Raw genomic sequence first — 15,010 nt, 5'->3', positions numbered from 1 at the left:
GAGCTGTGATTTCACCATCTGATTCAAATAAAATTATAAATAATTTACATAAAGCGAGAAGAGTAGTGGATCGATGATTGAACTTGTGGGACTTCCATTGCAATTTCTCCCCTTGAGCATGATGTGGTGTCCCTCTCTGTATTATTCAGACAGCTTATGATAACTTTCTACATTCTGTTTCTTAATTAAGAACTAAACCAGGAACTACATATTCAATAAAAAAACTTAACTTCTCTGTGACTGTTTGTCTAGCTCTGGGTAACATTCCATACATTTGTGTGTTGTATGTTAATTAAATGTAATGATTAACTTCACAGCTGCTATCTCCAATTCATAAGACAGGTGTGATGATTGTTTCCCTGTTTCTGATTTCACTTATTCCACAAAGATTTGCATTCGTAGTTTCTGGTCCAAGCTGCAAATTCCTGGTAATTAAAATAACTTCTTGTAATATTTTGAATTAATTTTTGTAGAGTGTAATTGCTTTCATTTACCAATATATATAGCTCTTTCTCTGTGTGTATCAGATAATTTATTATTGATGTTAAATAGCAGAAATGAAATAATACTTCTGGATTATCTCCTACCAGAATCTTTCAGAAAGTCTATAGTGAAATCATTGCAGGCTATTGACTATTTCTTTGCATTTGGCTGATAGTACAATAAAGAATAAAGAGATCTATTAAAAATCCAGTGGGAATTTGTATGGTTTAATTTTTCATCAAAACATCACAACTACATTTTTAAATGTGATGATTTTTCAAAAATGTTGAAACAAGCAGATTTTGTTATTTTGTATTTGCTTTTACTTAGAGGAAACTATTATTATTTCTGCATTTACTGAATACGAATGGTGTACCACTGTATGGCTGCCTAATTTATCTACTACACTGCAGGAGGTATACAAAGATAAGTTGCTTTTTCAGGGTGTGCAAACTTCCTACACAAATAAAAAATCCATTTAACAACATTATGAAAAGGAAAGCTGCTGTTCATCGTAAAACAGAGATGCTGGAATCCATTTAGCTTGTTTCAGTAATACAAAAAATTTAATTTTCAATGCATCCCTATTTATTTTATATCTCTCATGATTTCTTTCAAATCTGCCCTACTGGATCTAAACTCAGAAAGGTGATCCCATTGATTCCAATAATCACATAGATCCTACTTTGTACAAGGACACCTCTCATCAAGCCACAAATACGTTCTGCCAGAGGCTTTTCCATCTCTTGTTCTGCAGTATGCAATAAATTTCATAACAGCAGCAATAAACACAACTCCAACACAAGATTTACCACCAATTAAAAGCAGCCAAGTTAATTTCACATATACACAGGGAAAAATAATAAGAGACCATGGACTGGGGAAAAGGAATAAGAAGTAAAGCTACATGGTAGAATTTTGTACACAGTGTAATTCAGTCATTGATAACACTTGGTTTAAGAATCATAAAAGATACTTGTACCTGGAAGTGACTTGGAGACACGAGAAGGTTTCAGAAATATTATATAATGGTAAAACAGAGACTTCAAATCCAAAATTTGAATGGTGACATGTTTCTAGTAACAGATGTGGACTCTGACCATGAGTTATTGATTATAAATTACAGTGTAAAACTAACAAAATTTGCAGAAAGTCTGGAAATTAAGGAGATGGGACACAGATAAGCTAACGCCCAGAGGTTGTTGGGAGTCAAAGGGAGTGTTACCGGAAGGCAACAAGTAAGAAAGACAGGGAAAAAGGAACACAATAGAAAATGAATGGGTAACTTTGAGAACTGAAATAATGGTGGTGGTAGAGAATCAAATAGGTAAAAAGACAAAGTCCAATATAAAATCCTTGGATAAAACATTAGATGTTGAATTTAAATTGGACTGAACTTAAAAGACAATATTACAGAAAGGGAAGAAGATGAAGATGAGATGAAATATAAGATACTGCAAAAATTTGACATAGCACCGAAAGATCTCAATAAAAACATGGCCTCAGAAGTAAAAAACATTCCATTAAATTCATTGTGAGCCTTGGGAGAAATATCACTGCCAAACCCATTCCACCTGGTAAGCAAGATATATAGGACTGTGAAATACTGTCACACAGCAAGAGGACTGTAATAAATCCAATTCAAAAGAAAACAGATGCTGATGGGTGTGAATGTCAGATTTTGCTTCAGAGAAATATAGAAGCATAGAAGGCAGTACTGACACTAAAACTTCCTTAGAATATATACTGAAGAAAGGCAAACCTATGTTAATAGCACTTGCACACTTAGAGCAAGCTTTTGCCAATGTTGACATTCAGAATGTAGCAGAGATAAAATATAACTGCTGCTGGTTTCTGTACAAGTTGTAAGAACTAAAGATGATGAAAGGGAAGAAGTAATTGAGAAGGGAGAGAGACAGAGTTGTAGCCTATCCCTGATGTCATTCATTCAGTACCTTTAGTAGTAGTAAAGGAACCCAAGGAGAAATTGCGGAGGACAGAAGAAAGGAGATGAAATAAGACAGTGAGGATTTCTGATGATATTGTAATTCTGTCAGATATAGCAAAGGCCTTGGAAAATAAGTTGAATGGAATGGACAGTGTTTTCAAAAGAGATTATAAGATGGTTACCATCTAAAAAATGAGAATGGTATGTGGAATGTAATCTAATTCAGCACAACAGTCAGCCTTTTATTAACCACATCTTTAAAATGCACACTGTAGTGCCATAGCTGTGCTGTTCTACCCTTGTCACATACTACCTTATGTTTGACCGGGTGAGGTGGCGTAAGGGTAGCAGCACTGGACTCTGGTTGAGGAGCAGCTTTCAAATTCCTGTTCAGCCATCTACTGTTCAGCCATCTGGATTTAGGTTTTCTACAATTTCCATACAGAATCCAAGGTGAATACCAAATTGTTTCATTTCAAAAGACATGGCCAGTTTCCATTCTTCTATTTAACCTTTCTGAGCATTTGCTGAGCCCCTAATGATATCATTGTTCACAGTATGCTATATCCTACTCTTTCATTTCCCTCCTAATGTAAAGGCTTTTAACATGTCTATTACATGTTCCACCTACTGTGACTGATTTTCATTTCCTAAACTCCTGCACAGTTCACATGTTTGAGGCTAGTAATTATCTTCATAATACCAATGGCTCGGTAAGTTTAATCACATCTATCCTGCTGCACCTACACATCTTCCATGGCTACCATCAAATAACAATAGTTGTTATTCCCCATTACTTTCAATTTCAACTGAGCATTGTGTGTTTCATCAGAGCTGGCCTCATTCTTATTTACCTTAAAACTAAATAAGGCTAGCTGCCTCTAACTTGCATAACAAATCAAACTTATTGTTTATTGAAAATTTAATGTGTTTGTATAGTTGTCCCATTTTCGTTTGCTACTAGTTACTCTTCCAAATATTGCACAATATTTTTCTTCCATTCCTTTTCTTTTTTCCTTTTACAATTCAACCTGAATGACACAAACCTTTGCATCCTTTTCACCAATTCACTTGTCTCTCCAAGATATTCAGCAGTTCCACAGGAGAGCATCCCCAAAAATTGTCCAATGGTAATATATCGGTCAACTACCTTCACATATAATCCAGACCAGATTATAGCAGGTGTATTGTATGGTATTGTATTGAACTGGGGACCTAGAAACGATGGAGAGGCTTCGTCTCCACTGTAGCCCGCAGCAGTTCACAACCCCTCAACAAGCTACAGCAGTCCACTCACCCTACCGCTCTCCCACACCGAACCAAGGGTTGTTATGCAGTTCGGCCCCCTGTGTAGCTAAATAATGCACACCTTTCTGGACCAATTTAAATGACTTTAAATCTTCATGAAGGTTAGTCTTTTTTCTAGTATTGATTCCATGAACCAAGTTGTTGGTTTGAAAAAAGAAAAAAAACTGTTAATGACAAATTTATTTAAAGAATAAATGTATTGAGAAGCTCTAGTTAAATCCCTAGTTCCATAAACAGACCAGTGCAGGAAGTTTTGGGTTCACATCACAAATTATTCACATTACATATATTATGGACTTGGGAAATTTTAACATGGCTTGATGAGATGTACCAAAAATAATCCAGTGGGATGAAAGTAAACCAAGAGTGTTAGGTTTCTTACACCACCTATGACTGACAACATTCACAGTGTAAACACCGAGTGAGATGGCACAGTGGTAGCACACTGGACTCGCACTTGGGAGGACGACAGTTCAATCCCGCGTCCGACCATCCTGATTTAGGTTTTCCGTGATTTCCCTAAATCGTTTCAGGCAAATGCCGGGATGGTTCCTTTGAAAGGGCACGGCCAATTTCCTTCCCAATCCTTCCCTAACCCAAGCTTGCGCTCCGTCTCTAATGACCTCATTGTCGACGGTACGACACAAATTTGGACACAAATAACTGATCTGCTTTACAATACTCAAAACAGAAATAAATCACGTAAGAACCTGTAACATACTTGTAATGGCATGGCAATTGACGTTAAACACTAACCACCACCACCACCACAGTGTAAACAGAAATTTGTCTTGACACACCAGCAGTTCTGTGGTATGCTCCCCCAATCTGAATTTATCATCAAGCAGTAATACCAAGAATTTGACACTGTCAACTTCTTCTATCTGTTTAACATCATATTTTAGGCATATACCAATGTGAGACATCTTACAAAGTCTGAACTATATATAACATGCTTTTTCAAAATTAAAGAATTTGCTACAACCATTTATCAGTGTCCCTGAAATTTTCTCATCAACTGATCATTCTAATTCTATACTTGATTTGCTACTTATTGAAATGTTTGTGTCAACTGCTAACGAAACAGACTTGATATCTAGCAAGTGTAATCTTCTCCCCCCCCCCCCCCTCCCCCTTCTTTGTTGTTGCTACTGTCCAGTATGGTAAAGTCTCTTCTGAAGATTCAAGAGAAGTAAAATTTACAATAAACTTGTTACTTATCTTTTCTTGCACAGTTGGCTCCAGTTCTTCATGTCTAGAGGTCTGATTCTTGAAGCTGAAATTCTCACATTTTAGGTTCTCATGGTTAAATTGATCTAAATAATATTCAAGAATGTTGTTGCAGAATTTTTGTTCTTATGTTAATTTGTTGTCACATCTTACTATATCAAACTGTCTTTCGAATTTTCACATTTTAAAAGCGAAATTACATTGTTCACCCAAAATACAAAAATATGTCCAATCACATCAGAGGCATGCTTACAACTACCTCACTCTGTGATAATAACAGTTTCCCAAAGGATTTACAATTTTTCTTGAAAAATGATTTTTTATTGGTTTAGATTATTATTTTATAAATGAATCCAGAAATAAACATAATGAACAGTACTAGATTGCGTAATTAATAATAGAAACTTTAAGTGTGCCAAATATTTCGTAATTTCAACTGTTCTAAAAAAAAATAATTTTAAATGTACATACAGAAATAGAACTTACGAATTGCAACAATGAAGATAAAGTAAATCCTTTTCATAAATTTAGTCTTGAAATATAACATATTGTGTATAAAGTGATATGAAATTTTTCAGAAAAACAGCTGAGATAATACTGACCTGTTCAAAATCCGAAAAATATTTCTAGTATCGACTACTGCTGCTGAGGAAAAATAATGCTAGAGGAGGATGTCCCTTTACACAAGGTTACTAATGAAAGTTCACGATAAACATAGGAAAAAGTAACAGCCCTAAAATAGACCCTTGTGAGACGCTACATGTAATTAGTTCCTAGCTGGACAATGCCTACTAGCTTAATACATATCCATTTCTTATTGACAACATTTGTTTACTGTCACATATAGAATTCCAACAATTTTACAGTGTTTCCTCTTGCACCATATTTTAGTTTACTTAAACGATATGAATGAAAGAGAAATTTCCAGATCTTGGCTGCACATGGGCACTGTTTTAAATACAATGGCAACTTGTGAAAATTTGTACTGGACTGTGACTCAATCCTTGATGGTCCACTTCTGTAGAGCAATTGCCTGAACCACCTCAACCATCTGAATGCACCTCCTGTCCTCTCCAGATTTCCACATGCCACAAACTGTAGATATTGTCCCCCCTGTCAAGTATTTTCTGTTTGCTCACAGATATTCAGCTGATAGTTTGGATGAGTGATTGGACCTACACAGAAGATATTTCACTGCCATGGTGCATACATGTATAAATTTATATACATGTCTGTTCTTTCAACCAAACGAGAAAGTGCTGGTAGATAGACACAATAAAAAAAAACACACACAAATATCAAGCTTTCGCAACCCATAGTTGCTTCGTCAGGAAAGAGGGAAGCAGAGGGAAAGACGAAAGGATGTGGGTTTTACGGGAGAGGGTAAGGAGGCATTCCAATCCCGGGAGCAGAAAGACTTACCTTAGGGGGGAAAAGGACACACACACACACACACACACACACACACACACACACACACACACACACACACACACACACACGCAGAGATAGAGGGAGAGAGAGAGAGAAGCCCCCTCCATGAAAAACACCCCCCCCCCTCCCCACAACACACACGAGAGAGAGAGAGAGAGAGAGAGAGAGAGAGAGAGAGAGAGAGAGAGAGAGAGAGAGAGAGAGAGAGAGAGGAGAGAGAGGGAGGAGAGGGAGGAGAGGGAGGAGTTAGGGGGAGAGTTAGGGGGAGAGTTAGGGGGAGAGTTAGGGGGAGAGTTAGGGGGAGAGTTAGGGGGAGAGTTAGGGGGAGAGTTAGGGGGAGAGTTAGGGGGAGAGTTAGGGGGAGAGTTAGGGGGAGAGTTAGGGGGAGAGTTAGGGGGAGAGTTAGGGGGAGAGTTAGGGGGAGAGTTAGGGGGAGAGTTAGGGGGAAGCCCCCTCCATGAAAAACACAACCACACCATAACACCACTGCCTCCAAATTTTCACACACTGGCAGATGATGTTCATTGGACACTCACCATACCCACACCCTGCCATTGGATCACCACATTGTGTACCGTCATTTATCTTTCCACACAACATTTTTCCACTAATCAATTGTCCAGTGTTTATGCTCCTTACAGCATGTGAGTGTGTCATTTGGCATTTACTGGCATGATGTGTCACTTATGAGCAGCCACTCGACCATTAAATCCAAGTTTCCTCACCTCCTGCCTAGCTTCATAGTACTTGCAGTGAATCCTGATGCAGTTTGGAATTCCTGTCTGATGGTCTGGATAGATGTGTGCCTGTTACACATTACAATCCTCTTCAACCGTTGGCAGTATGTTAGTCAACAGACGAGGTCGACCTGTACACTTTTGTGTTGTACGTGTCCCTTCATGTTTCCACTTCACTATCACATCGGAAACAGTGGACCTAGGGTTGTTTTGGAGTGTGGAAATCTTTTGTACAGACGTATGGCACTAGTGACACCCAATCACTTGACCACGTTCGAAGTCCGTGAGTCTGCGGAGAGCCCCATTTTGCTCTCTCACAGTGCCTAGTGACTACTGGGGTCGCTGATATGGAGTACCTGGCAGTAGGTGGCAGGACAATGCACCTAATATAAAAACATTTGTTTTTGGGGGTGTCCAGATACTTCAGATCACATAACGTATAATTGATATTCTGGTATCAGGCTGCTCGAAAGTTTAATGCCAGAACAAATGGATTTCAATGGCAAATAGAGGGCAGTGTTGCCACAGTGCTGCACTCGCCTAGTGAGTGTGCCATCATCTCGCCACATGAATACACCGGCCAATAGTGTCCCTCCCAGCCAGCTTAAAATTACCACCACACATTGACCAGTCAGTCGGTTGTGTACTTCATCGAATAGCATTTGTTACTGTCTCCACTGCACTACTGACTACTCCTGGTGGCTTCGCTTTGATATTTGTTTTCCTCTGTGGTCTCAATTTGGATTGCGGCTCATACTTGATCTGTTGACAGCATTGTGTCAAAAATTTGTCATGCTGAGTTGTAACCTAGACTGCTACTGCCTTACTCTTGTTGTGTCGGGTCCACTGTTCATCTGGCCTGTTGCTAGACTCCGGTGTGGGTTGAGTCCCGACTGCAGGTAGTCTTCCCGCCTTACGTCGTCATCCTTTCTCGGTTGTTCTTTGACATGTGCACAGATATTTGATGACTAGCAGAGATAGCAGATTTGGCTGATATCTAGCAAACCTCAAGGCCAGAACATCAACTGGAATTAAATAATGACTTATAAATCACTTTGGTACCTGTCTGTCGTGTGATACAGACAACTGTTCTACAACAAAATGCCATATGAGATGGGACAGACATTAGCCATAAAAGGACGCAAGCGGTAAGCAATAATATTTGCATCATCCAGATGAAAGTCTCTGTTCATCATGAGATGAATGTGCAGAATAGGCATCCTAACATTCATGGGTGTAAGACATTGTTCATCTGGCAGACAAATTAAGTAAATTGTTCCGCAGACATATCACAGGAAGTAACATTGTCTGTGTGTATTCAGTGCTCTGACTGTATCAGTGGCTCAATAAAGATGCACATAAGAATTGTATGTTTTGAAGCTGAATTTGTTAGAATGCAAGATGAATGATGTACATCAAAACTCTTGAGCCTTCCCCATAATGGCACTGTACTATGCCATGGACTGCTACCTATTTGATTTACAGAGCACATATTTTTTTTTTTAATTGTCGTATCTTCTGTTAGTGGTTTCACTGGTCATTATTGCTTGTTAATAATTACTTCTGACAGCAGCACATGGACATTAACTCTTCCTGTAATGTAACTGGGTAGATGATAAATCTGCTCACCAAGTAGCAGCAGGAGAACACACACATTAAAAAAGGTTTTTCCTATGCAAGCCAGTGCCCTCTTCTTCTGGCAGAAGTATTGAAGGGAAAGGAAGAGGGGTGAAGGAAAAGGACTGGAGAGGTTTAAGAAAAAGGGGAAAGCCTGTTCGTTCTCATCCTGTCTGGTAAGTCTCCCCTGACCCAGGGTTCTGGGTGGATTTTCCAAACTCTACCCCTTTTCCTAAACCTCTCCAGTCCTTTTTCTTCACCCCTCTTCCTTCCACTTCAATGCTTCTGCCAGGAGGCGGCGCCACTGGCTCTGAAAACTTGCGTAAGTGCAACCGTTTTTTATATGTCTTCTCCTCCATCACTTGTAGAGTGTTTCTTTTTATCTATCCAATTATGTTATATTATCAAAAACTAACTCCCCACCTTTTTTTTTTCTTTCTACCCACTTTAATCTATATTATAGCACTTGCAAAGAGGAGAGACAGCCACAATGTTCTGGTTAATCAGAATTAAGTATTTAGTCACTCAATATTGTGCTCCATTTATTTATTTTGTCACTAATAACAACAATGTAGGAAAAGATAGATTGCTACTTACTATAAATATGGTATGTTAAGTTGCAAACAGGCTCAATTAAGACACTTACACATAAGTTTTTGGCCACAGCCTTCATCAGAAAAAGAGAAATACACACTATATATTCACACAAGCACACATAACCACCAGCTCCAGTATCTCATGCTTTTTTAAATTGTGCTTGTTTCCAACTTAACATGTCATCTTTACTGTAGCAATCTATCTTTTCCTACACTATTGATATTTCTATCTGGAGTGCCATTGTTTGATTTTGTTGCTAATATGTTTCTCTGATACGCATTTCATTTTTCAGCTTGATTTCTATGGATTCCTTGCATGGGCCATAGTGCAACGGGTTACTTTACCACTTTGCATTTTTCATCGATTCCATTCAGCGGTCACGCTTGCTGAGATTTGGAAGACTAGCTACAAAGCTCGACTTGAATGAAATCTACAGTGCTTGGTAATTATTAAGAATAACAACTTGCCCTGAAATCAGAACTGGTATACATAAAAAAGTGTTAATGTGTATGGATTAACCATGAATTTTATGATTTATGAAGATGTGGTGTTTTCACACACTCTGACAATGAATTTTTGCCATTGGTTTTCATCTTCTAAAGTTATTTTTAAAAACTAAATATTTAAGCCAAAGATTATATCCTCATGAAATTCATTAACAATAATTATTAATTTTGTTAAGATATTAGGTTTACTGATAACACTTTATGCAATACCTCTCATTACTCACACTCTTCTTGAAACAATTGTCATTATACATTACATCTCAAAACTATTCATTTTTACATTTGCAACTTGTTATTTTTGTTACTCACATACATTATTATCAAACTTGATAGTCATTTTCATTGATCATAAAAATGTGTCTGAGTCATGTATGCATAAAATAATGCTGAAGCTATTTTTGTCTTATGCTTGTCTTATGCCCACAACAATTTCTCATATTTATTTCTTCTGCAAAACTACATTAAGGAACTTTATTTCATAAAATACATGAAAAGAAAAGCATGCAACTGTCATTTGCAATGTGCCATTCCTTGCTGGTAGCACACCGGCGTTAACATGTCAGCATCAACAGATGAAGAGAGTTCAGTAATGTTTCCACCTGACTCATTAATGTTGACACACTGGAGAATTTAATTCTCATTCTTAAGGTGGTGTTTACCTTCAGAAATAAAAACAATAAAAATTTAAGAAAAGTGAATGGGTTAAGTAAACTTACCTGTTCATCCATGTATACATATTAAGTTTAAGTGTTCATCGACTAAGTTTGCAGTAGGTTGTGGTTGATCACTCACAAACAAACCACTCAACCTCCGTTACAGAAAATAATTATTATTATTCTGTTGAACGTGTTCAGGGTGTAGTCTTGCAGCTGTTGTACTATTATTCAGCTATTTTTTGTAATAGAAAGAAACTGATATTGAAATAAAGATGATGATTTGGTGATTTGACACAAGGCCAGAAAACTATGTTGAATGCACATGCCTTGTTGAAATTGATGACTTTCATTTGAATATGCAATGTACGTATGTGCCAAATAATTAAAATAATATTATTGTATGGGCAGAATGAGTATATTAATGGGAAGGATAAAGTAAATATTCATTACCAGTACCACTTTGCTAAACACAACCACACCAAATGTTTCACTGTTTTTATTTCCTTTGTTGTCCGTTGTTAGTTATAATGTAAAACAACTGAAGCAGAGATCCCCTTAAATGCAGGTGCTGCCCACTTTATATTATGTAATTTTTTCTTCACTGTGTTGTGAACTTAATGGTTTCTGTGGAACATATAGTACTGAGCATGAGCTCGAGTGAAAAACACTTCCGTGACGACTTGATTGTTTTGTACCATAATACACAAAAGAAAATTTTAAAATAATAATTGGCTACAGAACAAAGGTTATACACAAAAAAATGTCATTAATGCATTACTAAACAAGAACTCTATATCCTACACTGTACAAATTTTTGCAAGCTAAATTAACAATTCTGTGAAATCACCAATGAGTAGACTTAATTAATACAGCAAAACAGATGTGCTTTGTTGGATGAGAAGTAAATGTGTGTCATAAATAGTTAAGCATCAAATATAAGAATAAATGTTTACAACTTCAAAATGTAAATAAAATGGTTGTTTTGTACATAATTTATCATTGTTCTTGATGTCTGTTCTAAGCCTGTACTCAAGTGAAATAAAAAGAAAACCATGAGAAAATTTCTATAGATCATGAAACATTGCTAAGCATGGTGCATACTAAATTAACTCTTATTGCTGTTATATATATATCTATATGTGGCTAAAGAGGCAAAAGGTTAGTAACACATTTTGTGTTGTTTCATTGCAGATACCTTCATTAGTAAGTACAAAGTGACAGACTTAGTTATGTAGTGGATGAAATAATTTGTTACTGCAGGTCTTCTCTAAAAAAAAAAAAAAAAAACATTTTGTTCCATTTTAGCAGTTTTAAACTTTGTGGGTTTTTTGGCCAGCTCTCGTCCTTTTTTCTTTCTTTCTTTTTTTTTTTTTTTTTTTTTGCCAATTGTCAGAATTTTTACACATGATGATATTGTGATAAAATTGATTATTATGTTTTCATTGTTTATTACATTTCCCTTATACATTATTTACCCATAGGACACTTTTTTTTAAGCTATGAAAATTTGTGGACCATGAAGTTCCAAAGAAACATGAAACCTGTTCAGCATTTACTATTCTACTCTTTTGCTTGACTTTAGAAAATGAAATAGTACAAAGTGGATTATAGATATCCATTACATATATTTTTTCCGATATATATCATGAGTTGTGTGTACATCTACTAATGGTTTGAAACTATATGTACATTCACTACAAATGTTTTCTAGACTCTTAATACAAAATAGCCAAATATTCTTTTAAAGTGGATTAATTAGGTTCTTTAGTATTGGTAATAACACAATGTTTACTGTACTTTACATGTGGTATGTGTGAGATTATTTGCAAGTACCAAATGTTTTTAGAGTTTTTAATGTGACCAAATTCATTTTTGGAAATTTGCTATGTATATATACACTGTCAAGATTCTCACTGCCAACTAATACAGTATGTGTGAACTGTAAGTTAATGTAACATTCATAAGCATCTTACAGTGATTCAGCAGACTAGATTAGGATCATTCATATTCCATAAGCATTTGACTGATGGCAGTGTTAAAGTTGTCATGAAATTAAAAAAAGAAAAGAAACAGTGCTTCTTCATTATCTGCATAGAAAACCATTGCCAGGTTGTGCAATTTTATAATCTCCCTCCAGTATACATTATATATATAGACATATATATTTAAAAAACAATGGAAAGTAGTAGTAATAGTTTTTAAAATTGAATATTTCCTTCTTACAAGTAAAATCAATGTTGAAAATCCTCACTTAATACATCTTGTGAATGGTCTGTTGTTGCCTCTATCTGGAATGTCAGATATGGCAAATTTTGAAAATATACATTCTGAATAGCTTCTGTTACAGTCAACTTTTGACATATCTTGCTTTATCAAAGGAAATTTATACTTACATATAGATGGGGTTTAGAGTTTTTTTACTTTTTATAAATGTCATAGAAATTTTTTGAGATTCTTCCAAGTTTATTTTATAACGTGTTTTGTACAAAATGCAAAGAATATATATTTAGCTGACAAAAATTCATTAATTCAAAATATTATTTCTGTAACTAAGAGAACTGTGAATACAGGTACTAGGTGTGTAACATGCATTATTTATTAACTTTCAGCTTCATATTCAATCCTCACATAACATATTTCCCACTCAAAGAGAATGGCTGTTGTTTTTAAATGTGGATGGACCTTTAAAAATACATAAAACTGTCTTACAAAGTTCATTATGTTTTTTTTTTAATCACTATTATTGCTACTACGGTTACATAGCTTACAACTGGATAATGGAGGCTGGTGAACACCACATAAGCCTATGCTTCATATGTGTTACTTGAGAGGAAGTTTTTTTTCTTTATTTTAATTTAATGGAAGCAGTAAATTTTTTTCACTAGGCGATTCAACACAATTTATGACTCAAAAGCTGCAACCTGACAGAAGTGGAATATTTGTGATCACTTGTTTCCTAAAAGAGAATACGGTTAAATTGGTTAGGGAAATATTGACCTGTTATTGGTTTTTAATTGAATTTTAATTAAGTTATTTTATGTATTTGAGGAATGTGTAATAGGATAATAACCTGGTGGTTAAAATCCTTCTCCAGAGTTAAACTGCAATCAGGCACACACATGAACCTCAAAGATGTTTGTATCCAATGAATATCTGTTCTTTTCCAGAAATTCAGAAGAGATAGAAAGCTCTCTCTTTCTTAGTTGCTACATGCCTATTGTGACATTTCATGTAGAATGCTCATTTGGGCTGATTAAGGTATTCATCCAGAGCTGCATTTGACATCCTCAGAGGTACTCTAGGCCCCACTGATTCTTGCTGACTGATGAGTCAGACATCTGAGAGCAAGATAAATACAATGATAAATGACTGCCTCTCTTGATCACTTTAACTCCTACCACATGGCTTTTTCACAGTATTTATGTTGCTCGGAGATGTCCAACCCTTCAGTCAGCAAGACTCCAGCAGACCTGGAGTACCTCTGAAGATGTTCAGGGCAGCTCTGCATGAAATGTAAGGAATGAAAAAGTATAATGACCTGGACTATATAACATGGAAGACTCATCTACGGCTAAGACATCTGGTTATGAACGCCTTCATTGTACGATTTTCTGTTACGTTGAGCAGCGTGTACTAGCAATGTATGGCCTAATTTCAAACTCGTGGGTGTTCATTCAAGTGGACAACACATAATGTGAACAGTGACTTCAGTCATGTCAGCAGAGGACCTAACAGTTTTCATAAATGATCAACATTCTTGTGATTTCTGGGATATAAGAGTGTGAATGTATGGAATATTTACTACACTTGGGCTATTGAGATGAGTTGAGTAAAAGCTGTGGTGATGGAGAAAGGAACAGGCATGGTACATCATTGAACAATTTCTTTTTCTCAAATTTTTCCTGGGATAAAATACTATTGTGAAGACTACTCCACACTGCAGGACTTGGGGGAAGACTTTCAGAGCTGTGGAAGACAGTAGAAGTCAGTTGTTCAAGGTGTTTAATTATGAGTGACAATTTACCACAATGAGATACAAGAAGATGTGCTGTAGGATATATGCTTGTGAATTGGACGAGATGAGTATTCCTGAACCATAGACACCTTGGTGAGAAGAGATGTTCAGTGAATTGTAAAACAGTTAGTGATTACTTGACACCAAAACTACAAAAGTTTTGGAGTGGAATAAGGAATAAGCAGGATGAAAATGTGAGCCTGAAACAGCTATAGGATATCTATCCTTTTTTTCTGGTAAATGTTGTAGCCTGAATGGATGTCCAGTAAGATACACATTCAAGTTAAACCATTGTGTAATATTAAATAGTAAGTAATTGTGTGTTTATCAGAATGAAATTAAAATACCTTTAAAGATTTTTTGGTTACCTAATGCATAGTGTCTTTTTACATAAAAAATGAGTACAAACGAAATAAAGTGTTTACCACTGTACCAGTTTCACTGTACAACAAAAGATGAGAATGTTGTTATTTTGTATT

The 15,010-nt window shown here is 36.2% G+C and overlaps 1 protein-coding gene across 7 annotated transcripts in view; it reads left to right on the top strand.

Annotated features, from left to right (window-relative positions):
* Nucleotides 1–12,456, top strand: part of LOC126355837 (proton channel OtopLc-like) — a 642,361-nt gene extending 629,905 nt beyond the window's left edge. For all 7 annotated transcript variants that reach the window (XM_050006292.1, XM_050006296.1, XM_050006294.1 and 4 more), the window contains one exon: nt 9,647–12,456. In XM_050006292.1, coding sequence (XP_049862249.1) covers nt 9,647–9,781 — 135 coding nt within the window. In that variant the 3' untranslated portion in view covers nt 9,782–12,456. The remainder of the gene's footprint in view (nt 1–9,646) is intronic.
* The last annotated feature ends 2,554 nt before the right edge of the window (nt 12,457–15,010 follow it).

This window comes from Schistocerca gregaria, chromosome 3 (genome assembly GCF_023897955.1).
Source record: "Schistocerca gregaria isolate iqSchGreg1 chromosome 3, iqSchGreg1.2, whole genome shotgun sequence".
In the NCBI taxonomy this organism is placed as follows: Eukaryota; Metazoa; Arthropoda; class Insecta; order Orthoptera; family Acrididae; genus Schistocerca; species Schistocerca gregaria.
This window is presented reverse-complemented; position numbering and strand designations above follow the sequence as displayed.